The sequence below is a fragment of the Sarcophilus harrisii genome, chromosome 2, assembly GCF_902635505.1.
Source record: "Sarcophilus harrisii chromosome 2, mSarHar1.11, whole genome shotgun sequence".
NCBI lineage: Eukaryota > Metazoa > Chordata > Mammalia > Dasyuromorphia > Dasyuridae > Sarcophilus > Sarcophilus harrisii.
This window is the reverse complement of record NC_045427.1, coordinates 225275328-225300329: the sequence shown is the minus strand read 5'-3', so window position 1 is coordinate 225300329 and position 25002 is coordinate 225275328. Positions and strand designations below refer to the sequence as shown.

General features: G+C 38.0%; 2 protein-coding genes across 5 annotated transcripts in view; both read right to left on the bottom strand.

Annotated features, from left to right (window-relative positions):
• SLC9A8 (solute carrier family 9 member A8) overlaps positions 1-25002 on the bottom strand; it is a 104836-nt gene that overhangs the window by 25022 nt on the left and 54812 nt on the right. For all 4 annotated transcript variants that reach the window (XM_031951612.1, XM_031951613.1, XM_031951615.1 and 1 more), the window contains 3 exons: positions 20612-20755; positions 18893-19031; positions 11570-11675 (listed from right to left, as the gene is read on the bottom strand). In XM_031951612.1, coding sequence (XP_031807472.1) covers positions 11570-11675; positions 18893-19031; positions 20612-20755 — 389 coding nt within the window. The remainder of the gene's footprint in view (positions 1-11569; positions 11676-18892; positions 19032-20611; positions 20756-25002) is intronic.
• On the bottom strand, positions 14051-18845 carry LOC100919825 (U3 small nucleolar RNA-associated protein 14 homolog A). Its single transcript, XM_023495580.2, has one exon. It carries the CDS (start codon positions 18623-18625, stop codon positions 16283-16285), a length of 2343 nt encoding a protein of 780 aa, XP_023351348.1. The 5' UTR covers positions 18626-18845; the 3' UTR covers positions 14051-16282.

Genomic DNA, 25002 nt, shown 5'->3' with positions numbered 1-25002 from the left:
GAACAAACTGCAGCAGAGGAAAAAGACTGCAGAGTTAAAGTAAGAAATGGAGAACAGGCTCAAATTTTGGCTGTCATATCTGGGAACCATAGGAGTTTGTGCTTCAGGTGTAATGGACAACAAGGCCATCAGGTCCAAATCTGTCCTTGCAGGAAATCCCTTGGTCCTTGCCCAAGTGCAACCGGGAGGGGCACTAGAGGAAAGACTGCTCACAGGGGACAAGCTGCCCCTCCCCCAGTGCCCTGCCCTCCAATAGGAGTCTGGGCCTTGGTCAAGCTCCCCCTCAATCCACCAGGACAGCCTAATAGCTGGGATGTGGCTGTTAAGACCACTGAACTTCTTCTGTCTCACTTCAACACTCTGGTCTTAACCACCCTTCCCCCATAGAATAATGGGATTAGAAGGGAAATTTAAGAACTGTTTTGAGACCTCTCCTCTATCCTGTTTGATGACCTCTTATTTAAACACTCATTATTCCCTCCTGTCCTGCTCCCTTATTGGTGATTTAATGATGAAATTGGGGACCCAATTTTTCTTCTCAGACCTCCAGGTGATCTTTTTGTGCTGCTTTCAAAGCCCTCCCATATCCCCTCTGAAAACTGGGAGAAAATAAGATTCCTCTGTCTGGGATCAAGGAATCCCTGGAGGACCCTTAGTCATTGTATTCCCCCATAAATGCCAATATCCAATAAAGGCAGAGACTAGGGAGGGATTACAACTCTGATTGAGAAATTTTTTAAGCACACATGTTAAATATTTAAGGGATTTTTTGGCTGCTTAACAGCAGTCTCATATATGTGGATGGTATCTTGAGCTACAGCCCCACCCAAGAGGCTTTCCTAGATGAAGCCATAAAAATTCTTAATTTTCTGGTCTCTAGGAGCTACAGGGTCTCCTTATCCAAAGCCCACATTGCCTGCCAGTCTGTCAAATATTTGGGCCATAACCTTACCCTCACTTTTCATTCTCTGACCCAGGACAGAAAACGGACCATTTTATGCCTCTCGGACCCCACTTCAAAGAAGCAGCTGAGCACTTTCCTGGGCATGGATGGTTTCTGCAGAATTTGGATACCTAATTTTGGGATTATTGCCAAGTCTCTCTACAATTCTATTCAAGCCCCTGACAACCTTCCCCTTGACCAGCCCCAATTAGGTCAAAGCTTTTAAGACCCTGAAAGCCAAACTGACTTCTGCCCTTGCCCTGGCTCTAACTCAGAAAAGCCTTTCACTCTGTATATAGATGAAAGGCAGGATCAGGCCCTGTCCTAATTCAGGCTCTTGGACCAGACTGGTTGCCTACTTCTCAAGGAAACTGGACTCAGTCCCCCTAGGATGGCCCTCGTGTCTTAAAGCAGTGGCTGCTACAACCCTTCTAATTGAAGAAGCCTCAAAACTCGCCTTTGGAGGTTCTATCCCCTCACCAGGTTCAGAACATTTTAGAAGCCAAAGGGCATCAGTGGCTGGTAGAACAAGGCTTACTAGATGTCAGGCTCTCCTACTAGACACCCCGAGCCTGACTCTCTGGGTGTGTCACACTCTTAACCCTGCCACTCTGCTCCCTGACAGCACGCAGTCAGGTGACATCATTCATAATTGTGAAGAAGCTTTTGATTCTGTCTACTCTAGTGAACCTGACTTCAAGGACATTCCCTTTGACAACCCAGATGGTGAATGGTTTACAAATGGGTCGAGTTTTCTTGAAAATGGGGAAAGGCAGGTTATTCTGTGGTGACTCTCAATAGCACCCTAGAAGCTAAGCCATTGCCCCCTGGAACTTCTGCCCAGAAAGCTGAACTCATTGCCCTAACCAGAGCTTTGGAACTGTAGAAGGGAATGAAAGTGAATATGCTTTTCATGTTTTGCATGCTCATGGGGCTATATGAAAAGAAAAGGGACTTTTGACAGCAAAGAATAAATATTAGTATATTATATTATTTTATTATATTGTGTTATAATGTATATTATATTATATTATATATATATATAATATATAATAATATTACATATATAAAATATATATTATTATATTAAATATACAGGAGAGATTCTACAACTATTGCAAGTTATCCACAACCCCAGATAAGTTTCAGTCATATTTTGTAAAGGACATTGGAAGGAAGATTCACTTCAGGCCAAGGAGAATAGGTTTGCAACATTCAGCTGCTCCAGCTGCTGCCCATTTACCCTTGACTATGGCACTTTTAATCCCCCAGCTCCCTGATTCTTATTACCCTTCATGTAGCTCACAGGAACAAGCCCTTGTAGAAGAAAGGGGATACACCCTTTCTCCTTCTGACTGGTTTAAACAACCTCAAGCCAACTTTTAATCCCAAAGGGAAATCAGTAGAAACTTGTTTTTGGTCTTCACCAAGCTACCAACTTGGGAAGAACTTCACAATCCCTTGTGAAACACATTTTCACTGATCACAAACTGGGAGAAATGACAGATAAGTCTGCCAGGCTTGCCCAGTTTGTGCCCAAGTAAATCCTGAAGAAGCTGTTAGACTTCCTCCACTCTTGAAGCCTATTCAGAGAAGGGGAACATACCTAGGGTAAGACTGGCAAATAGACTTTACACAACCCCCCCCCACTTCCCCACAGAGGCTTCAAGTTACTTTTGGTCTTCACTTCTCAGGTAACCCAAAATGTAGCCAAAGCACTCAAAATTACCTACCACCTCCACTCTGCCTGGCATCCTCAGGTTGAGAAAGTGGAGAAGATGAATCACACTCTCAAGTGAGCCCTTGCTAACCTGTACATAGAGACTAAAGAGCAGTGGGTAAAGAATCTCCCTTTAGGGCTTTTTAAAGCCTGCCTTGCACCTCAGAAGAATATTAAGCTGAGCCCCTTTGAATTTCTGTATGGGAGGTCTTTCCTAACCTCTGACATTCTTGTGGATCCAAAACAGCATCAGGTCACTCAGTTTGCCACACAGCTCAATGCAGGCCAGAAAGCCCTTTCTGAATACGCAACTGAGCATCTCCTTAAACCTACAAGGTGCTCATACCATGGCCTCCCCTGTAAAGCCAGGGAACATGGTAGTAAGGACCATATAAGGTCACCCTGACTACTCCAATGTCAGTCAAACTGGAAGGGTTCCCCAGCTGGACTTGTATTTCTAGGATTAAAAGTGCTCTTCTGTTACTTCTCCTTCAGATATTTCAGAATATTTCTGTGAACCCATAGAGGACCTGAAAATCCTCTTCCACAGGTCCCCTGAAACCACTCTGGAGAAAGAAGAGTGAAATTGTCTGTGTCCTTCTTTCTCTCACTCTAGTATTCTTCCTTTTTCCCACTCCAAGAATGAGAACTTTGCTCCTAGCATTTTCTCTCTGACTTTTCTTGATGTCATTCTGTGGCCCCTACCAGTAGGGTGTTAACTTCTTCTTAGCCTTTCAGGCTAGGGAGCTCCATGGGCAGTAGGAGCACTCAGGATTGTTGGGCCAGCCATCAGCATCCTCAGGGGAGCCCACAGATGGGAGCTGATGCATTGTTTGCAAAGTCCCCATTCCCAAATGTCACCATCTCCACCCTGGATGTCACCCCACTTTTAACCTGCTCCTGAGATTTGTTTTCTCCAGGCTCCAAGTTATGAACTTCCAAGTACTCGTTCAGTCTGAAGATCATGAGACAATTGACTTGGACATTCAGCATCCCCTGGATGTTGCTCCTGCCACCCCTTCAGATCTCGCACTTGCCTTCCCGGCCTGAACCCCATTGAGCAGAGGGACAGCAGCTCTATGACCCTTGTCAGCTTGAAGCAGCTCCAAATGATGAGACCTCCATCCCTTTGCTCCAAATGAATTTGAAAGTGATAGCTTAAGGGGTGAATGGTGCAATGGGAATTGTCCCTATTACCACCCATTATTGAGTCCTTCAATTCATCTGGAAATCACTCCCTACCCCAGGCCATAGAATTCTTTTGCAAAACCTGTGACACTGGCCTTGAACCCCTATTGTTGTTAGGGTATCCTCCTCACCCCTCAACAATTTTACTCAGAAAGTGTTTATTAAACACTATGTACCAGATGCGTGCTAAGTATAGGGAATATAATAACAATAACAGAAAAATTGAAATGTATCATCTTAAGATTTTCAAAGTACTTTATATGTGTTATATCATTACATCTCCAAGAACCTTGGGAGGTAGGTGCTATAGTAACTTTTTTATCTTTTTTCAAAATAAGAAAATCATAAAAATTAGGAAAGACTTAAAAAAAAAAAAGTGGAAGCATTTACACAGAACATCTACTTTACACCAGATACTATAAGTACTTTTACAAATATTATCTCATTTGGTCCTCACAACAATCTTGCAAGGTGAGTTTTAGGACTGCCTAGCCGAAAAATACCTTAAAGATCTTGAAAATTGTCTAATGTGATTCCCTAAGGAAATATAAACACTTTGAGGGCTGAGACTTTTTGTTTCTTGACTAAGTCCATGCTTTCTACTGTATCTTTCTACTGTACTTTAAAGTAGGTAATAAGTATGATTATCCACAATTAAAGAATTAAGAAGGGTTCAATTCAACAAATACTAAATGCTGATTTGGTATAAGGCACTGTGCTCAGCACAAGAAAATTTAAGTGGGGGAAGTACTAATTATAAGGGGATGAGGAAAGTCTTCTCTTAGGAAATAGTACCTGCAGTCAATGTTGAAGGAAGTGAAAAAGATTCTATGAGAATTAAGAATTTCTTCTCACAGAGGAGAAAAGAAATTATATTCCAGAAAAAGATTGCAACTGAATGAGATGGAATGAGATCTCTCAGCAATTGTGAAAATTGAGTAAGGCTTCATCACCCCAGAGTTGGAGTAGGCCCGAGATGGTCCTTGGGCATTGACCCTAGGACATACCTACTTGCCCTTCCTGATATTCTTCCATGACATCATTATCTTCCTACCTCAATTAAATATGGGCAGCTATGAACTTATTGGCCAAAGTTCAATTTCCTGGGTAGGTCTAGAATGTGAGACCCTCAGCCAATGAGGATGAGGGTCAGTGGTGGGAGAGGTATTTTCGTTAGAGACTGTTTAAACTGTAAAACCTGTCCCAAAAGGTGCCTCCTCCTTTCGATTGCTTGTTCAACTAGTGGGAAATCTGCTTCTCATGAAAAAATAAAATAAACCTTCATTTTGTTCCTAGAGATATCTCTAGCTTTTTAAAAATTAATATGGTAGTTACTCACCATTCTGAGCCACACACAACCAATACAAGGGTACAGAAATGGGAGATGAAATGCTGAATTTGGGGACCAGTTGGTAGGTCAATTTGGCTGGATTAAAGAGTATATGAAGAAAAGCAACATGAAATATCTAGACAGATAATCAGCTGTTTTTGATAAGATTTGGGAGAACAATTAGCATCAAATGATGAAATTTAGGAAAGACATCAAATGATGGGGTTCAGTAGCAAATTATGAGAAGAATTCATAAGGGCCTTCTCATTGCCAAAAGGAACATTTGTTTATAAGAAGACATTACAGACAAAATGAAGAGATAAAATAGGTACCATAAGGGTAAATATGAAATAGATTTGGGAGAGCATATAGTTAGCAAGGAAAGTTAAAGGAGGGTTAATTGTTAATAATGGAAAAGATAAGTTCCCTAAAGGAAAGCACAATTAGCCAGGAGAAAGGGAGTATGCTACTGATGAGCAGAATAAATCCATAGAGTTTAGCCCTCTTAGAGTTACTTATAGGAGGGAGAAAGACACCATGAGGGATGGGGGAGGAATGGGGGTAAAAAGAAAGACACCATGAGACAGAACACTGTGACAAGCTAACCCAAAGCGATGGTGCAGCAATGATGGTATAGGCTGGACAGATTTCCGGGAAAATTTACTCTTCGGGTTTGACATCTGGTTGGATACCATAGGACTGGAATTATCTAAGACCTCCACAGGGGATGGGAGCTGATCCCCATCATGCCCTTCCCTGCTTGCCTCAGGGGGCAATCTTATCAATACCTTAGGCTTTCTCTGCCAACCCTAGTGACTCCACCTAGTGATTTTAGAGCTGGCAGGGGCTTTAGAGTCTACTAAGTTCTATTCTCTCATTTTTTACAGGTGGGAAAATTGAGGCACCAAAAGGCACTCATTCCTTTTTATTTCTTTTTGTTACAAAGGATGGTTTAAATTGGGGGAGGGAATCATATGCAGCAAAATTTGTGCTCTACAATCAAAAGACCTAAGTTGAAGCCAGATATATATGGCTTTACATGCTAAGTTGAAGAGTTCGTATTTTAGTTTGGAGGCAATAGGGAGTCCTCAAAGTTTAATTAGCAAGGGAATTTCATGGTGAAATTTGTACTTAGGAAGATTATTTGGGCATCTATGTGGAGGATGTTTTGGAGAAGCAAGCTTAGGACTAGAAGCAAGGAGATCAATTAAAAGGCTAATGAAATAGGCCAGTCACAATATCAATGAATTTGTGAATGAATATGTTAGCTGTAAATAAACAGAATCAACAAGACAATGTTGATTGTTTTCAACAAGTGAGGACAGTAATTAGGAAGAGTCAACAGTTTAGGAAGGCTGTCAGTTGTAAACCAGAATGACTAGAAGGATAGTGATCCCTCATAAAAAATAGGGATGTTTAGAGAAACATGTTGTGAGATACATATAGGACATTCAAATGAGGACATCTAGCAAAACAATAATGATACAGAAATATAGTTAAGGAGAAAAATTAGGTATATTATGTCATAGCTAAACCTATGACAGAACCTAGAGAGAGGGTATAACAGGAAAAAAAGAGAACTCAAGGAAGAGACTTAGAGGATATGCCTATGGCCAAAGAGAGGGACGTGTAAGATGATGATATACAGGGCTTTGCACAAGTACCTGTATAGGCACAATAAAAACGTACTGATTGAATGATCTAGCAAAGAAGGATAAAAAGGGCAGACATTAAAAACAAACAAACAAACAAAGATCTAGGAGATAGAAAGTCAGAAAAGCTGAAGAAAAAAAAAAACATCCAGAAAAAGGGATGGTCAACAGTATCAAAAGCTCATATATAGAGTTAAAATAAGACACTGAAACAGACTCTATTATGCTTTAGTTGGAATAAAAAATACAAGAGTGGCAGTCATGATCTCAGACAAAGCAACAGCTGAAAGAAATCTAATTTAAAAAGATAATCAGTGAAACTATATTTTTCCAAAAGGTGGCACAGACAATAGGAAAAAAAATTACGGCAAATTTCTCTCATAAAGACCTCATTTCTCACATACAAAGAGAATTGAGACAGATATCCAAAAATAAAAGCCATTCTCCAATTGATAATAGATTAAAGCAGTTTTCAGAAGAAGAAATCAAAGTTACTAATAGTCATATGAAGAAATGTTCTAAATTATTTCTGATTAAATAAATGCAAATTAAAACAACTCTGAGGTACCATCAGATTGGTTTATAAAATGACAAAAAAGGAAAAAAAGAAAATGATAAATGTTAGAGATGGGATGTGGGGAAGCCAAAAAAAAAAAAAACAAAAAACCCAAAAACTGCTGCATTTTTGTACATAAATGTCCTTTTCTTTTTGTTGGATCGCTTTGTGATACAGATCTAGCAGTGGTAATGTTGGATTAAACAGTACACAGTTTTATAGCCCTTTGGCATAGTTCTAAACAGTTCTCTAGAATGGAAAGCTAGAAAGATGTCAAATAGAGTGAGGACTAAGAAATGGCCATTGAGATTTGTAATTAAAATATGCATAAGGGTTCTGGCTTTCACATATTTACACAGCTATTAAGTGTTAAAACTAAAATTCAAACCTATATCCCTTGACTGTTAGTTCTGTAATTTTTCTACTGTAATATATTTAACATATTTTATATTTCAGTGTTTGGTGGATTTATTGCCTGTCTGTAAACACAGGATCATTGAGTGAGAGATGGCAGGGGTTTTAGAAACCACTAAGTCCAATTCTCTCATTTTTACAGATGAGAAAACTGAGGCACCAAAAAAATGGCATAACTTGCCCAGGGTCACATAGCTAAAAAGTGTCTGATACAACCCAGAACTTTCTTACTCCATGTGATGTGAACCCTAAACTAACAAGTCCAACCAACTCCTTTACCAATTATAATCAGGTCAATTTTTCAGACTGTTAAGCATAGAATGATGAAAAGCTGGAGTTTATTCAGCTTTTCACTGTTAGTACTTCAATTTCTGAAGTCTTAATTAGACAGTTATGGGACCTGGTCAGCAAGTGGATTCTATCTGGTCTTTTCTTAATCTCTCCCAGATCCCTCTCCAATTCCTCCCTTATTTCTCCCCTTACTCCTTAAATCCTGCCTCTGCTCCCCTGAGACTTTAAAAATTGTTTTCTTAAAAGCAAATTGCTTATTTGACTCTGCCTTGCCTAATTGTATTTTCCTGAATCCAAGTGCTATTCACATAAAATACCAAACCTTTGTAATTTGTGATGAATGTCTCAACATAATTTCTTTGTGTTGATTGAACTTTATGTTCTCCCAAGTCTATTTTATATTACCTTATCACTTTACATGTCCAGTGCCCTATCCTCTAAGTCAAATGCCTCTTCATCTTTTGCTTCTTTAAGTCTGTGAAAATATGAGCTTGAATGCCAAGAGAGTTGGCTTTAAGTTACAGTTCTACCATTTACTAGCTCTGTGAGTGTAAAAAAGTCATTTCACATCTCTGAACCTCAGTTTCCTCATACATAAAATGGAGATAATAATTTATGTATTATTTAATCCACAGGGCGGTTATGAAAATAGAACTTTGTAAACTTCAAATCACTACTAAGCTACTATTTCTACACTGTGCAGGTCCCCAAATCCATAAATCCCATAAGAAATTAGAAAGCACTGTTGTTCTGACTCAAGAAAAGCCAAAGACAGAACTCCCAAGTCACTATCAGAAAACCCAAAATGATATATTTAAGATATGTTTTTCATGAAGTTATCAATGCTCATTCATAAATAAAAAATGAAATTGCTCAGAATGAACCATGGGTTGGTCGGTTGGTTGGCTTTATATCTTTAGCACTTTGCACACTGCATTTTGCATAAAGGTTTGATAAACATTTGCTGTTGATGATAATAATGATGAGGGTGGTAGTGATGAACAGAAGCAAAAACAGGTAAGATGAAATTCAATGTTTTTGAACATCTGAGAGGCAAAGTACTTAAGTACTAAAATATGGAAGGACAATACAGAAGGGCAGAAACTAGAATGAAAAAAATATATAGCAATGCCCAAAATAATAGAAATTTTGCAATCCTGATATGAAGTTAGAATATGAAATTTACAGTTTCCCAGTTTTCTAAAATTAATACCTTTTATTTCTTCCTTTGTAATAATAACAAATATTATATGATGATAGCCAATATTTACATGACACTGTGCCAGACTAAGCAATTTTTCAAATATTTAATTTCATCTTCACTATAAACCCTATGATGTGGTATAGGAGGGCAATTTCTGGTTCCAAATGATGTGTTTGAGGTTTAGCACCAAATGATGAGATGCCAGGCACCAAATGTTGGAGTTCAATCATGTGAAGAATTCACAATTTCCATTCTCTTTGGCAAAAGATAGGTTTATTTAGGAGAAGTCGTCACAGGAAAAATGAAGAGATACAATACATATCAAGAATAGAAAATATGAAAGAATTGGGAGAGCATATAGTTAACAATGAAAGGGTTTTTAAGTATGGGGGGGAATGGGAGAGACAGCATGTGGCATGAGGGAAGGGTGAAGGGAAAGACACCACAAGGCAGTGTCATGGTGGACTGACCCAAAAGAGGTTCAGCTAAGATGGCATGAATCATGGACACATGTATGGAGGAAATTTAACCTAATGGTTTGACATAATTCATATTTCTGACTGGACATAGCAAGATAGGCTTGCCCAGACCTCCAGAGAGTGGAACTATGAAATTAAAACTGATCCCATGATACCCTTCCCTCCTACCCTAGGGAGGGAAGAATTCCATCAATATTCTAATCCTCATATTTATCATTTCTGGTATCTATTGTATCTCTCCATTTTGTCTGTAATCTCTTCTAAAAGACCCATCTTTTGCCAAAAAGAATGGCCACCGTGAATTCTTCACATGATTGAACCAATGTTTGATGCTTACAATTTCATCACTTGGGGTGCTAAACTCCAAACACATCATTTGAAATTAGCAATTGTTCTCCTAAATCACATCATCTGGGAGGTAGATGCTATCATTAGTCCCATTTTACAGATATGGAAAAAGAAGCAAACATAAGTGACTTGCCCAGAGAGAGACTGATTTTTGAGCTCATGTTTTCTTGACTTCAGGCCCAGTGTTCCATCTACTCTACCACTTAAGCTGCCCAAACAGAATCCACATAACTATTCCCTTAGTCTTTATGCTTTTTGTATTTCTCTAATGAATTTACAAAATCATATATGTTATCTAGGTAATCATTAGACAATAAGCATCACAAGATACAGTACTCTACTCATACTAGACATTTTCTGATTAATTTAATTGTTGAAAACTGTTGAAAGCGAGAAATTTGTTCATTATTATCTAAATGAGGCCCACGATCATCATGGAGCAAAATAAAAATCTCAAATGTCTGGCAATTGTAATAAAATAACCCTTTACACTTAACATTGGCAATTAATTTTTTTTATGTGCTTTCTTTACAATCCTGTAAGATAGATGAGGAAGTTAAACTCTAGAAAAAGTAAATTGTCCATTGCACAGAGTTGGTAGGTGTCCAAGCAGAACGTCAACCCAAATCCTCTAAACCCTAAGCCTAGTTAGTACGTTTTCCACAACATTAAATTGTCCCACAAAATAACAACAACAAAAAAAAACACAACAAAATATATAGCATTATGTATGACACTCTCTAAAGTACATATGAAGTCATATTTTTTTTATATTATATGTGTTCCATGAAGGCAGAAAAACAGTATCTTCCCTAGGCTCTCATCATAGAAGGCCATAGATAAAATTGTATTTTGTTGTAACTGTCACCAATACTACTGAGAAGGTCAAAATGACAGATAAGAGAATGATACAGATAGAGATTTACAGAAATTACATTCCCAAGTTAAAGCCGTTAAAATTCCTAAAATTATTTGGATTAGTTAGTTAGGAGATCAAATTCTGGAATCCAAAACTCTGGCTTTGAATCCCAGTTTTCTCTCATTACTAAGCTTGCCAATGATGACAGGAGCTCACTTGTTTTTGTACCACTTAGTAAACTGTATCTAGACATAGTAAAAGCATACTTAATGTTTCCTAATAGATTACATGATCATGAGCAAGTTAATCTCTCTGAGCCTCAACTCACAACCTTAGATGATTCCTAATATCTCGTCTGCTTAGATAGCTAAGTAGTTCTAGGTCTCAAGTTGAAATCTTATTAACCTTGTACAAAGCTCCCAACTATGCTCCAAACCCTAAAGGAGCATTATATAATCATCATTTGATTAAAAGGATGATAATTCTATTCCACCACCCCCTAGAAAGTCAATTCAGAGCTCATATCGTACTGACATGGGACCAGCACATTTTTATCATTTAATTTTCATTCATTCTAAAACCTACCTGAGAGGGAGATGCCTTCTGCAAGCCCATAAGGAAGATATGCAAAGATAATCATCATCCCAAACTCCAAGGAAGGTGTCTTCCTTAAATCAATATGCTTCAATACTTGAAACACCAACATTATGGAAAAAGAACCCAGGAACAATATATTACAATTTCAGAAAAGGTATAAAGCTGTTCTTTTTCTCCACTGATAACTAGAATTAAAGGTTTCAAAATATCTCTAGGTTACAGCTGAAAATAAGTGACTAACAATCATTTAATTTTGAAAGGAAATTAAATGTTTGAGAAAGGGATATAGAGAATACTGTTTATAAAACACTGGGGTCTTTGAGAGGAAAGAAAGAAAAAGGAAGAGAGAAAGAGAAAGGGAGAGAGGGACAGAGAAAGAGAGAGAGGGAGAGAGACAGAGACAGAAAGAAAAGAAAGAAAGGAGGGAGGGAGGGAGGGAGGGAGGAAGGAAGGAAGGAAGGAAGGAAGGAAGGAAGGAAGGAAGGAAGGAGAAGAGAGAGGGAAGAAGAAGAGAAGGGAGGGAGGAAAGAATCAAGGAAGGAAGGGATGGAAGGAGGGAGGAAGAAAGGAAGGAAAGAAGAAAGAGAGGAAGGAAAGAAGGGAGGGAGAAAGGGAAAAGGGGAGGAGGAAAAGGAAAAAAAAGGGAGGGAGGGAGGAAACGTGAAAATAAGGCACAAAATTTCCCCTTTTTTAAAAAATACTGGGCCCAAGGTTAAATTGGATGGTTAATTATTCCCAACCATGTTTTTCTATTGTGTTTTAATAATTCTAGTTTAATTAAAATCCCCCTATTCTTGGGATTCTTTCTTTTTTTTCCCCCACTTTTCCCTTTTATCTCAATTTTCTTCTCTTCTTTTCTCCCCATTTTCTTTTGTCTCCTTTTTCTTCTAATCTCTTTTATCTTATTTGCTTTAAAACAATTTAAATTTTTATTAATATCAAAATAAAACAAATTTCTTTTTTTAAAAATCCCGGAGAAAGTATAAAGTTGGAAAACTTTATTATCCAATCTACCTTTTAGGTAGGCGAAAAGATTTCTAATTTAATTTCTCATAAAAAAAAACCATACCTTGAAATGAAAATGTTCAACTGAAAATTTTCGATTTTTAAAAATTTCAAGTTAGAAAAAGGGGCAAATTATTCTAAAATTTTCCAACAAAAAAAACTAAAATGGTAAATAAATTGAAAGGCCAAAAAAAAAATTGTCCTTTTTTATAAACAAATATCTCTCCTCCTCTGGACAGAACACCAACAGTTTGTTTCTTAACCAAAATAATGAAAATGGTTTAAATATAATTTATTTTACAAAACCATTTTCATAACTTTAAAGAGAGTATCACGTATTTAAAAAATAAATGTAATATTTATTTTTAACATTCTTTTTTTTTTAATGTTGAGTTCCAAAGTGAGAGAATATTTCCAATGTGATGCTTACTGAAAGAAATGACATTTTCAAGTAAGTTTAATTTTCTTTTTTATGGATATGAAAACTGGGATACATAAAAATTAATCACATCCCAAAAAGATCTTAAAAGAGGGAAAGGGACCACATATGCAAAAATGTTTGTAGCAGCCCTTTTTGTAGTGGCAAGAAACTGGAAACTGAGTGGATGGATGCTCATCAATTGGAGAATGGCTGAATAAATCACAGTATATGAATGTTATGGAATATTATTGCTCTGTAAGAAATGACCAACAGGATGATGTTAGAGAGGCCTGGAGAGACTTACATGAACTGATGCTAAGTGAAATGAGCAGAACCAGAAGATCATTATACATGGCAACAAGACTATAAGATGATCAATTCTGCCGAACAAGGATCTCTTCAACACTGAGATGATTCAAACTAGTTCCAATTGTTCAGTGATAAAGAAAGTCATATACACCCAGAGAAAGGCCTGTGGGAACTGAGTGTGGAACACAAAATAGCATTTTCATACTTTCTATTGATGTTTGTTTGCATTTTGTTTTCCATCTCAGGATGTTTTTTTTCTTTCTAGATCTGATTTTTCTTGTGCAGCAAGACAACTGTATAAATATGTATGCATATATTGGATTTAACATATATTTTAACATATTTAACATGTATTGGACTATCTGCCATCTAGGGGAGGGGGTGGGGGGAAGGAGGGAAAAATTTGGAACAGAAAGTTTTGCAAGGGTTAATGTTGAAAAATTACCCATGCATATGTTTTGTAAATAAAAAGCTTTAATAAAAATTAAAAAAAAATTAATTACATCTAAAATGTAACAAGAATTGGGGTTTTATACTTTTCATAATTTCTAAATGGCATCCTAATTATAACTACTATCATACCATTTTTATACATCAATTTGTGGTTTATAAAGTACTTTACAGCTATTGTCACATTTGATGCTCACAACTCTTCTATGTTGTATGTAGTACACATGTTATCTTCCCCATTTTATAGATGATAAAATTAAGTTTCAGAAAACTAAAGTGGCTTGCCCATAGTCACATTTCCTTTTTTTTTTTTTTTCACCTTAAATGATCATTTATTCCATTGGCTTCATTAAACAAATCAGAAAGCTAAGATCTGTATTTGGAAAGTGACTCATTCAGAATCACACAAGTAGTAAATATCAGAAATGTGATTTGAATGTGAGATCCCGACTTCATATCCAGTTTCCTTGCCACTGGACAAATGAGGCCAGCATCACACTGCTGTGTGAACAAACCACTGTTTGGAACAAACCATGAAGTCACAAATGGATAAATGCAAATGTAGCAATCCCAACTGAAGGAGGACCTTAAAAATCAGGAAGATGTGGGGTAAAGTCCTGGTTTGATAACAGTGTCCTCACCTACTTCAGTGACCTAAGCAACCTTCATACCACAATTTGTAGAAGAGCTGTAATCAGCATCAAAGAAGTAAGTTCTTATACTTTTGAGTTCCTCATAAGTGACAGAATCACACATGTGGATCAAATAAAAATTTAGACATCAACATCCACTGGACTAATTTAGGAGTCACCTCTTTTGGGGGGAGGAGGCCAGATTGGCGGAAGGGACCAGAGAAGGTGAAGTGGCAGAGACCAGGATGACTACAGAGTTTGGAGCTGAATTTGCTGTTTGTCCTTTTTTCACGTATTCTCTGTGCTGGAGCACAGTACGTGGCACACAGTAAGTACTTAATTAGGGTTGCTGGAGGGGAGGTAGATACACTCAGTAGGAAGAGCCTTTTGGAGGAGACTAAATGTAGCGATAATCTGTCCCACATCCTCTGGAGACAAGGAAGGTTTTGCTATCTTTAGTTGGCACCAGTTTCTTAGCACCAGAAACTGTTTCCTCTGGTTTGTCACAGGTTTCACCTAGCAGACATTGTGAAACATTGTGCAATGTAGGAACTGTCCCCACCTCCCTTACTTGCACATGAGGGCTCCTCTACTGTGAGGAATTCTCTTCATTTGCAGGAGACACAGCAAAAGGCCTGTGTGCACCCTTCATGGCCATCCCTCAGGGGCCATTCATAAAAGAACTTGCAGTAAGACACAAGTCTGCCCAACTTCTCGGAAGCTCTGGTCTTTAACTAATTGTCAATCCGAAACCCAAGTACAGAAGTGAGCAGAGCTGCCTCATTGAGGGTGGGTGACTCCCCACTCTCTGTAATGCCCCAGGGGCAGAGAATATCATAAAATTCAGTATTCCTCCTACGGGCAAGGAAAGGGATCTGCAGAGAGTTCTGTTTCCTTTTGGAAGATCTGGAAAGAATTGCTCCAGCATCACAAAGTTCTAGGATTAGCCTTTGGAGGCATCCACTTAACATATCTCCAAGAGTGTAGATGAACTGGACGATAAAACCTGGAGTTCCTCTAAAACCGCACTGGAGAACTTAAGTGGAAATGGGAGGAATCAGTGCCAAGTCCAGGGCCGAGGTTTAGTACTAACTGTGCCACTTGGGGCAGATTACCATCCCCTAGGTCTGTTTCCAATTCCTAGAACATTAGTGCTCATAGTCTTTAGAGATCAGCTACCGACCAGGTTTGACTTTTGGGGGTATCATGAGCCCCATTAGCATTCCGATAAAACCTGTAGATCCCTTCTCAGAATATTTCCAGATGCACAAAGGGAAATAATCATATTGAAATGCATTTCCCACCACATTCATGCAGACCCCAAGTTAGGAACCCCTGATCCAACTGGCCCCCCTTCATTTTCCAATGCAGTGCGTGAAATTCAGAGAGGGGAAGGGAATTTCCCAAAATTAGCCAGTGGCATGAATAAGCTGTCTAGACTTTGGGGGTACTTTTACTGATACCTCTCCCCCTCCTCTAGTGAGTCTGAGAATGGCTATAAAAATGCTGTCAACAGTTCAATGCTGTCCACATGGATGGAAGATATTATTAAATCTGCTTTGCATTCTTGATTTTTCTTGCCCCACTTGGTCCCTATTCAGCCATCTAATAAGCTCCCAGCAAAGAGCAGGAGTTCCTTCAGCAGATCTGTCCAATGGCAAAGGGAGAAGGGAATTGACTGGAAAATGATATGACACACTGAGTTCCAGTGAGTTGCAAGGTTTGTTTTATTTTCAGAAGGAGCTATTGTCACCATCCAAGGTACTGTTTCTGAAGTCCCAGGGAATGAGTACCAAGTTCTCCTGGGCTTGGGTTGAGCAGTAAGACTTAAAACAAATTTCTTTAGCTCTCTCTTCCTATGGTTAAGTACTGATGTCCTTTCTTCTACAGATTTGGAAGATTGAAGTGGGAAGGAGAGGACTTGACATCATTCTCCTTAATAGGCTCAATGATATGGCCCAGCTTGGTTACCACTTGGGGTGCAGTCAGCTTCTGAAAGGCCCTCTGTGTGTTCCATGTGGTTCCCACTGGTGTCTTGATGGTCTGTTCAAACTCATTTGGGTGGGTGAACGGGAATGGAAGCACATTAACCTGGTGGGCTGCTGCATGGACGTTCCGCTTCTCGGTGATGACCACATTTGGCAAGCACTTGTCTTTTCTTGGAGAAGCTTTAGGGGCTTTGATGAGAAATCGGCGTCTCTTCCTGGCACTGATCACCAGGCCTGGACCACCCCACTGCCCCCAGCCTGGCAGGCTCAGGTCAATATCTTTTGGTTCACTTGCTTTCTCAGTTTTTCGTTTCTCCCTCTGGAAGTCAGTGATGACATCGTCCCCAGCAAAGGCCTCTTTTATGAGCTGCTTTTGGGTTATGTCCTCATCACAGTCCTCCTGTTCTACAAAGGTAGGGATTGATAAAAAGGAGTTCTCAATGTGAGCCTTCATACTGATGATAGTGTGCAGGCCAGTCATGGGCTCCTCATTCATCTTCTGAGGACTCTTTTGGTTAGAGTGAGTCCAATGCTGCCTTTCCATTACCGGCTTTAGGAGCGCCTGTTCTTGGCCAACTTCCTCTGTAACCAAAGCCTCCAGATCCTCCTCCAATGTCCTGGCCGGCCTCTCATTTAGCAAGGCTTGCTCTTCTCTCTGGACACTTGGCTTACTGTGGGAAGCTGAAGGAGGGTTCACAGGCTGTATTCCATTTTGCCTCATTTTCTTGACCTTCTGATTTAGCTGCGTAGAGAGGTCCCTCAATTGAACTAACACCTCCTCATCTTCCTCTGTCTTCCTAGGTGCTGTTGTTGTGGTTATCGTCTGTTTCTGCTTATGTGACTTATGTTGAACAACCTTTTTCGAGAAGGCCCATCTCTCTTCTGCTTCTTGCAACAGCAGTTTGTCTTCTGCCGTGGCCTCTTCTTCCTCCTCAAACTGAGCCACTTCGTTGGCAGCAGGCTTCTTCTGGGTGGGAGAGTTCTTGGTGTCCTTCAAATGCTGCTTCTGCACCCAGGGGTTTGGTCCATCAATGCTCAGCTGCACTTCATTCACAATGGCAGGGATGAGCCCAACATCTTCTTCATCATCTTCATTGTGCTCACTGTCAGAAGGCACCTTCAGTTTCTGGGTCAGATCCCGGTTCTTGATCAACTGCTCCTGCATTGCCTTACGGGCCCCCAGGTCATATTTGGCCATAATAGCTTTTGACTTGGCCCATTTGCCACTGTTCTGGTGCTTGAGGGTCATTCGTTCCTGTATTCTGGCATTTTCAATTTTTTTCAGCTTTTCCAAGGCTGCAGTGGGACTGATCTTATGCAATTGTTCAAACTGCTTCAGAACCTCTTTGGTTTTCTTTTTCTTTAGCATTTTGTGAAACTTTTTGCTTTTGACTTTCTTCTCTCTTCGAGCCCTGGCCTCATAGTAGGATTGCAGGGCCCGGGCTTTCTGGAGCTCTGCTCGGCGCTGCTTGGCTTCCTCCAGACTCATAGCTCTCAAGGAGGCCTTTTCCTCCGATGTCAAGAAAGCAGTGGTCACAGGCCGCTTGTCCTTGTGGAGGAGGCTAAAAATTTTCTTTTCCAGAGGAGTTGATACCTTCCAGCTTTCAAGCACCTCCTTGACAGGAATATCTAGACCTTGCTCCTGCTCCAGAGGAAAGACTAGCTGTGCTGCTTTTCGGTTCTTCATGACTATTGGGTCCCACTTGTTCATGTCTTGGGAAATTTTGTTGTAGGCAGCTTCCCTGAGACTCCGTTCATTCTCTTCTTTGCTAAGGGGTAACTCCACAGTCTTCTTGTTTTTGACATTCTTCAGTTGCTTCTTCACAGTGCCCAGTGAGGAAGAAATCTTGATGGGTGCCAACAGCTCTGTGAGTTCCAGCTTCTCCCTTGTCCCTTCAGTGCTGACATTGAACTCCGACACCTGTGGACTAGCCTCTGACCGCTCAGCTAATGTCAGCCTCTTCTTTCCACCCAGGCCACAAATGACATTCAGGAGCTTTTGATGTTTCCTCTCATTATTGTTGTTGTCATTTTCATTGTTACCACTGTCGTCGTCAATTCTGTCTACTTTGCTATCAACTTCACCGTCATATGCGTCATTGTTGTTGTTCTCATCTTCACTGGTATTCAGTTGGCAGTCTGTAAGTAAATCCACCACTTCTTCCTCATGGCTCAGTACCCGAAGGCTGCTATTTTCAGGAACCTTCCTCATAATGGTAAGCAGCTGGTATTCTCCCATAGTCACATTTCAAGGAAATCTCAGAGATGAATTTTGAACCAATGCTCTATTCATGATACCATGCCGCTTCTAGGTGACAAATTTAAAACAGCTGAGTCATTAATTTAAATCTTAATAAAACCATATAAAAGTATACCAAATTTATCCCTTAAACAAAACTTTGATTAAAAAAAAAAAGGCACACTTAAGGAACATTTAAAAAATGGCTAAAGAAAATGAAAAAGAAGAATTTATCTAATTATGCAATACACTCCTTTCAAAGGATATTAGTGCAGAAATTAGCCCTGTTAGAGTGCCAAGTGCAGCTGAGCCAAAGAACATCTTAAGGAAGTAACCAAGGGCTTGTAGAAAAGTCTGCCACCCACTGACATCGGACATATTTTTTCTTGTCAAGCCTTCGGCTGTGCTAGGAATTCAAAGAAAATGGGGGAAAAAAAGAAAGAAAGAAATTAGAAAAGTACTTTCCACAAGCACTAATGGGGAAAAAAAAAATCTATAATAACATTTTAAAGCAGAATTTCAGAATTTCATAGAGTGGCAGGGATGAGGGGGACTCTAGGACCCTAAAATAACCCTTTTAAAAAGCTAAAAGCAGTATTAGAGGCCTTAGTCTAACACTATTATTTTAAAGCTCAACAAGGTCAGGTAATTTGCCTAAGATCAAAAAGATAATTACAAACTTTTCTTAATATAAATAAAATTCCTACATAGTACAAATATACCTGGACAGGCCATCTCCTTATGCTTTCTGAGCCAATTTTTTCCCTACGTTTATTTAATAATATTAGGATTCTCAATGCTTGAAGAATAAATCACAGGTTTGGAACATAATTCATTCCAACATGCTTAAATTGAGCTTTGGCTAGAGAATGAACCTTCATAATAACAAATCAAGGTTGGAAGGAATTTAATAATGAATTAAAAAAAAAAAAAACCCTTGACATATCAATTAACTAAAATAATACAAAGGAAACAAATATTGGCAACTTAATACTATCCAATGACATTTCATGTCAAAATTCAGCTTCCTATTAATATAACATCACTTGCCAGATTGCTATTTTATGAAACGTCCCTCTTAAAAATAAGCAAATGGGCATACTTCCTCAAAAATAGGGGACATGCTGAGCTTTGTTGGAAAAGCCTTTGAAGCAAGTCTATCACTGAAACAGCGACTGAATCTTAGCTTCCAATAGGCCTTTGAAACTTTTAAAAGTAAATTAACCTTGACTGCCTATAGACCTATTTCCCAAAAGTAGAAGAAAAGGAAGAAGAGCTTCCTGATCTTTGCTTTTGCTCTCCTTTCCACACATACACTAGACACTAGACAAAGCAAGATGAAGCAAAGAGGCCATTATATCTAGATATGGAAAGGAACTTGGAGGTTAAGTCCAATATCACCACCACCACAAATACCAAGGCCTCCTTCATTTTACAGATTAATAACAAATACTTATAAACCAAAGAGATTAAGGGATTTCTTTAAGTCATACAACAAGTTAGTAGCAAAACAGAGCCTTCAATTTAAGTACTCGACTCCCAGTATTTCTTCTATAATATGCTAAACTGCAGCTAAAATGAGCAAACCAATATTTGGGTAGTAAATTTGAAATGATCCACAATTCGTTTCTTTTTCCTGGTAACTCCTCCATTTTTCTTATAGCAAGTTTTATGAATTACATTTAATAGATATTAACAGATATGATTCTATGAACTGCTATAACAAAATTTTATCATTCTACTTAAGACGACTTTTCTCTTGAGTGTCACTACAAACTTCTGGTTTATTTTTAACACCTTTCTTTTGTAAAATCTGTTAACTTTAAGGCTGATTACAATAAGAAACCAAAGTGCTAATTTACTTAGCAAACAATCCTACAAGTAAAACAACTATACATGTAATGATTTGAAAATACCAACTGTTTGGTATTTGATACTTTTCAGTTCAATAACTTTAGTTTTCCTCCTATACTTATAAAAACTTACTTGGTCAGAACAATAGAAACTGCATCATTGAGAATGCTTTCTCCGAAAACTAACATGTTAAGAACTGGATCCACATTAAGTGCATTGAAAATAGCAATAGTAGCTACTGGGTCAACAGCAGATATCAATGAGCCAAATGCAAAGCTGTAAGAAAAAAGAGACATAAAAGGAAATTATAACAATACTTTTCACAAGGCACACCATACCTAAAGTATGACAATTAGTGTTCTTAAGAAAAAAAGCCAAACTATCAAATCCAAATGAAAGTGTAACCAAAAAAAAAAAAAAAAGATAACATTATGAATAGCTGCATTATTTATAGCATTTGTTCAAGTGCCACAGAGCCTAAAGCCCTGGGTATTCAGAGTAATGAGGAGCAGCTCTGGATAGAATCAGAATCCATAAATATTTATCAAGCATCTACCTAATATGTACAAGTTTCTGTGCTAGCTAGAGATACATAACTTTTGTATCCTCAAGACGATTATAGTCTAAATGGAGAAGGGTAGTAGAAAGGAGAATACATACAAATATGCAAAACCCACACAAGTCTTTTTCTTTTGTCACACAAATTCTTCAATCCCACCTAATATTAAGGACTTGGGGCATCAGAAAATCAAGGATCTGGGAGAGGATTCTGGGAAAATGGTGGAAGTCAGTAAAAATTCAAAGATTTCCCCCATAAATGGAATAAATTTGTGCCTCAGGGCAAACATAAATGTTTAAAGATCAACAGAGGCAGAACAGAGGTCCTCCAGCTACAACTCAAGAAGATCCAAAGAAAGACTTCTAGGGGAGCTGGAAATAACCCACATGAAGTGCAAACACCTCCAGACTAGCGCCATACAAACAAGACCACTAGGACTAGCTGGACCCTCAGCAGGAACCACAGAAACTTTCACCTCCCAGACTGCATGCAGAGCTAGGGGTCTGAGTCTGGGAAGACTGTGTAAACTTCAGCTGATTAGGAATGTCAGGCACAGCTATGTTGCAGAAAGGGGCCATGGTTAAGAAAAAACCAGCAACCCGGTTAATGTAGAAGTAGTGGGGCAGGGATGCTACTGGCTATGGGTACTTGCAAGAATGGGGAGCTCTTGGTTTGGGGTTCTAGGTCAGAGGGGAGATCTGAAGTGAAGCTGGAGGCACCAACTCCTCACCTCATGATTAAAAATATTTAAAATAAAAAATAATAAAAGTATTTAAATGTCTCATTTTTAAAAAATGAAAAAAAAAACAGAAACTTACTATGGGAATAGGGAAGACCTGAGTTCATCTTCAGAGGAAAATACTGAAGCAAAAAAAGCTTCGTCTACCCCAGAGAGTACCCTGCCCAAAGAGAACTCAAAAAAGAATTTTAAAATCAAATGAGACATTGAGGAAAAAATAAAAATATTAAAACTAAGAATAGTTTTACAAGTTTTATAAGAAAAAAAATTATCCAACTAGAAAAGGAGATAATAGTCTTAAAAATGAAAATTACATTGATAATTCAAATTGGGCAAGGGGAAGTCAGTGAAACTATAAGAGACCAAGAAATAACAAAACAGAATATAAAGAATGAAAAAATACAACATAAGGTAAAACATAAAAACAAAACAAAACAAAACCCCACAGATCTGGAGAACAGACCAAGAAAAGAAAATATAAGACTGAAAATCTATGGCCAAATAAATAACCTTGACACAATAATATAAAAAATAACCCAAGAAAATTGCCCTAGAGTGATAGAACATGAGGGGAAAATAGAAACAGAAAAAACCCACCGATCACTACCTCAAAGAGATCCTTTATGGAAAGAAATACATAGAACTATTATTGCCAAATTCCAAAACTTCCAGATTAGATAAAATTTTGGAAGAAACAAGAAAAAAAACCAATTTAAATATGTTGGACCTACAATTAGAATCATACAGGACTTATCAGCAGTCACAGTGAAAAACCACAGGTCCTGGAATCATACATAACAGCAATCAAAAGAACTAGGCCTGTGACCAAAAATATCATATTCAGCAAAGTTATCCATAATATTGAATGAAAAAAACAGACTTTCAACAAACTTGTCGTTTTCAAGACTTTCAACCAAACCCAAACTCAATAGAAAATGTAACACATAAGAGCCAATATCCAGGATTACTTTCAAGGAATCTAATATGGACATATTATTTATGTTTTTTATATGAAAATGTTTAAGATTGGCATCAGTAATGAGTAGCTCAAAAGAAAGATTTATACAAATGAAACGCAAGAGGAAGAATAGACACAAAGGCATTATTGGGGGGAAGGAGAGCTCGTAGTTCTGAAAATCTATTCACATCAAGAATGGGTTAAATAGGCAACTCTATAAATATACTATGAAGGGCATAGAACCCTCCAAAATTTATAAAGAAATAAGGGGGGGGGGGTGCGGAATGGGCAGAGGGAGAAGCAAAGGTTTGGGGGAAAGAAGATAAGGGAAGGATTCATGGTTGAAGGGAAGTTAAAAGCAAAGCAAGTTAAAGGACAGTTAGTTAAGCTAACTTCTTAGTTTAAAAATAAACTTCTGGCTTATCTTCTAGCTAGGAAAGGGAAGAAGAAATATATACAAACACTACAATAAGGATTAGGAGTAGAATTCATTAGCAAAAAAAGTTAGTAACCACTGATCATAGACAAAGTCAAAGTTAGAGACGTGTGTGTGTGTGTGTGTGTGTGTGTGTGCATGATATATCTATTAATTATATAATCAATATCTTGCTTGGGGGAGGTGGAGGAGATGAAAGGGGAAAACAGAATAAATTTTAAAGAGTGTGTGGCAGAAAACAAAAGAACAATTTACAAGGAAGCAAAGATGAAAACGCATTAGTATAATTTTTTCTATTCTTTATCTTTTCTTGAATTTTTACGTATTTTGAATCCTCCCACATATTCTGCTGGGCACGAGACAATGTTCTGTTCTGTTCTGTTCTGTTCTGTTCTGTTTTGTTTTGTTTTGTTTTCCTGTTCTGTCTTTTCTTTCTACTATTCTGTTAGGCTTTCGAAAGATTTATAGAGGAAACAAATGATGTTTTAAAATCAAACAAGACATTGAGGAAAAAATAAAAACTAAGAAATTACCATGAATTACCTGGAGCAACAAGAATGACAAGTGACAAGGTCAAATCTCTAAGGAGAAGTTGATATTATTCAATATTATTCTAGAAATGTTAGCTTTGGCAATAAGAGAAGAAAAAGATATTGAAGGAATTAAGAGTAGGCAACAAGACAAAAAAGATGATATGGTGGCATATTTAGAAAATCCTAGAGAATCAACTAGAAACTTCTTATAAACAATTAACAACTTTTGCAAACTTGCAGGAAATTATCAGCATTTCTATATGTTATCAACAAAGCCCAGCAGTAAGAGATAGAAAGAGAAATCCTATTTAAAATAACTGCAGACAACATAAAATATCTGGGAATCTACCGGTCAAGACAAAGTCAGGAATTGCATAATACAATTACAAAATACTTTTTACACAAAATTGGAAAAATATCAATTATTCATGGGTAGGCTGAGCTGTGAGAACTGGATGAAGGTTTAGTTTCCACAAAGTTATGGAACTTAAATCAGAAGAATGAAATTGAAACCTAAGAAATGAACAGGGAAAGAAAAACTTATGGAGAGAATATGTAATCGGGGTGGGGACTCAGGCTTGCAAATGGAGGGAAAATATAATCAGAGGTGGGAGCTTAAAAATGTAATTAATAGTGGAAACACTCACAAGTGGAAAGGAAACTGTAATTAAGGACTTACACTGTGGGGAGAAGTTGTAATGATGTAATCAGAGGTAGAAAATTAAGAATTAGGTGCTTCAGATAACCTCTGTAGTACCCAGCCAATGGGGGAAACAGGAGAAGAACTTGCTTTTCTGGATAGGGAGTAAAAGACTGCTTTTGTGCTCCAAGGGTGCCTATTCTATAGGACACTCATTTCTGCAGTTATGTAATAAAATGGATTTTTAACTTCACTCCCTCTCAAGTCGAATGGAGTTATTTCGCACCAAGCTAATATAATAAAAATGACACATCTACCTAAATTAATCTACTTATTCAGTGCCATACCAATCAAGCTGTCAAAAAATTACTTTATAGAGCTAGGAAAAAAATGATAAAATTTATTTGAAAGAACAAAAGGTCAAGAATATCAAGGGAATTAATGAAAAAAATGCAAAGGAAGGTAGCCTACTCATTCATGCTAGACCTAAAACTGTATTATAAAGCAGTAGTGATAAAAAAGAAAAAAAAAAAAAAAAAACATTTGATACTGGCTAAGAAATAAGAGTAGTGGAGCAGTGGAATAGGTTTGGTACCCAAGATACAACAGTCAATGACTATAGTAATCTGCTGTTTAATAAATCCAAAAACTCCAACTT

Excerpts from the sequence above, each read along its gene's own strand:
- LOC100919825 (XM_023495580.2), bottom strand. The coding sequence starts at position 18,625 with ATGGGAGAATACCAGCTGCTTACCATTATGAGGAAGGTTCCTGAAAAT.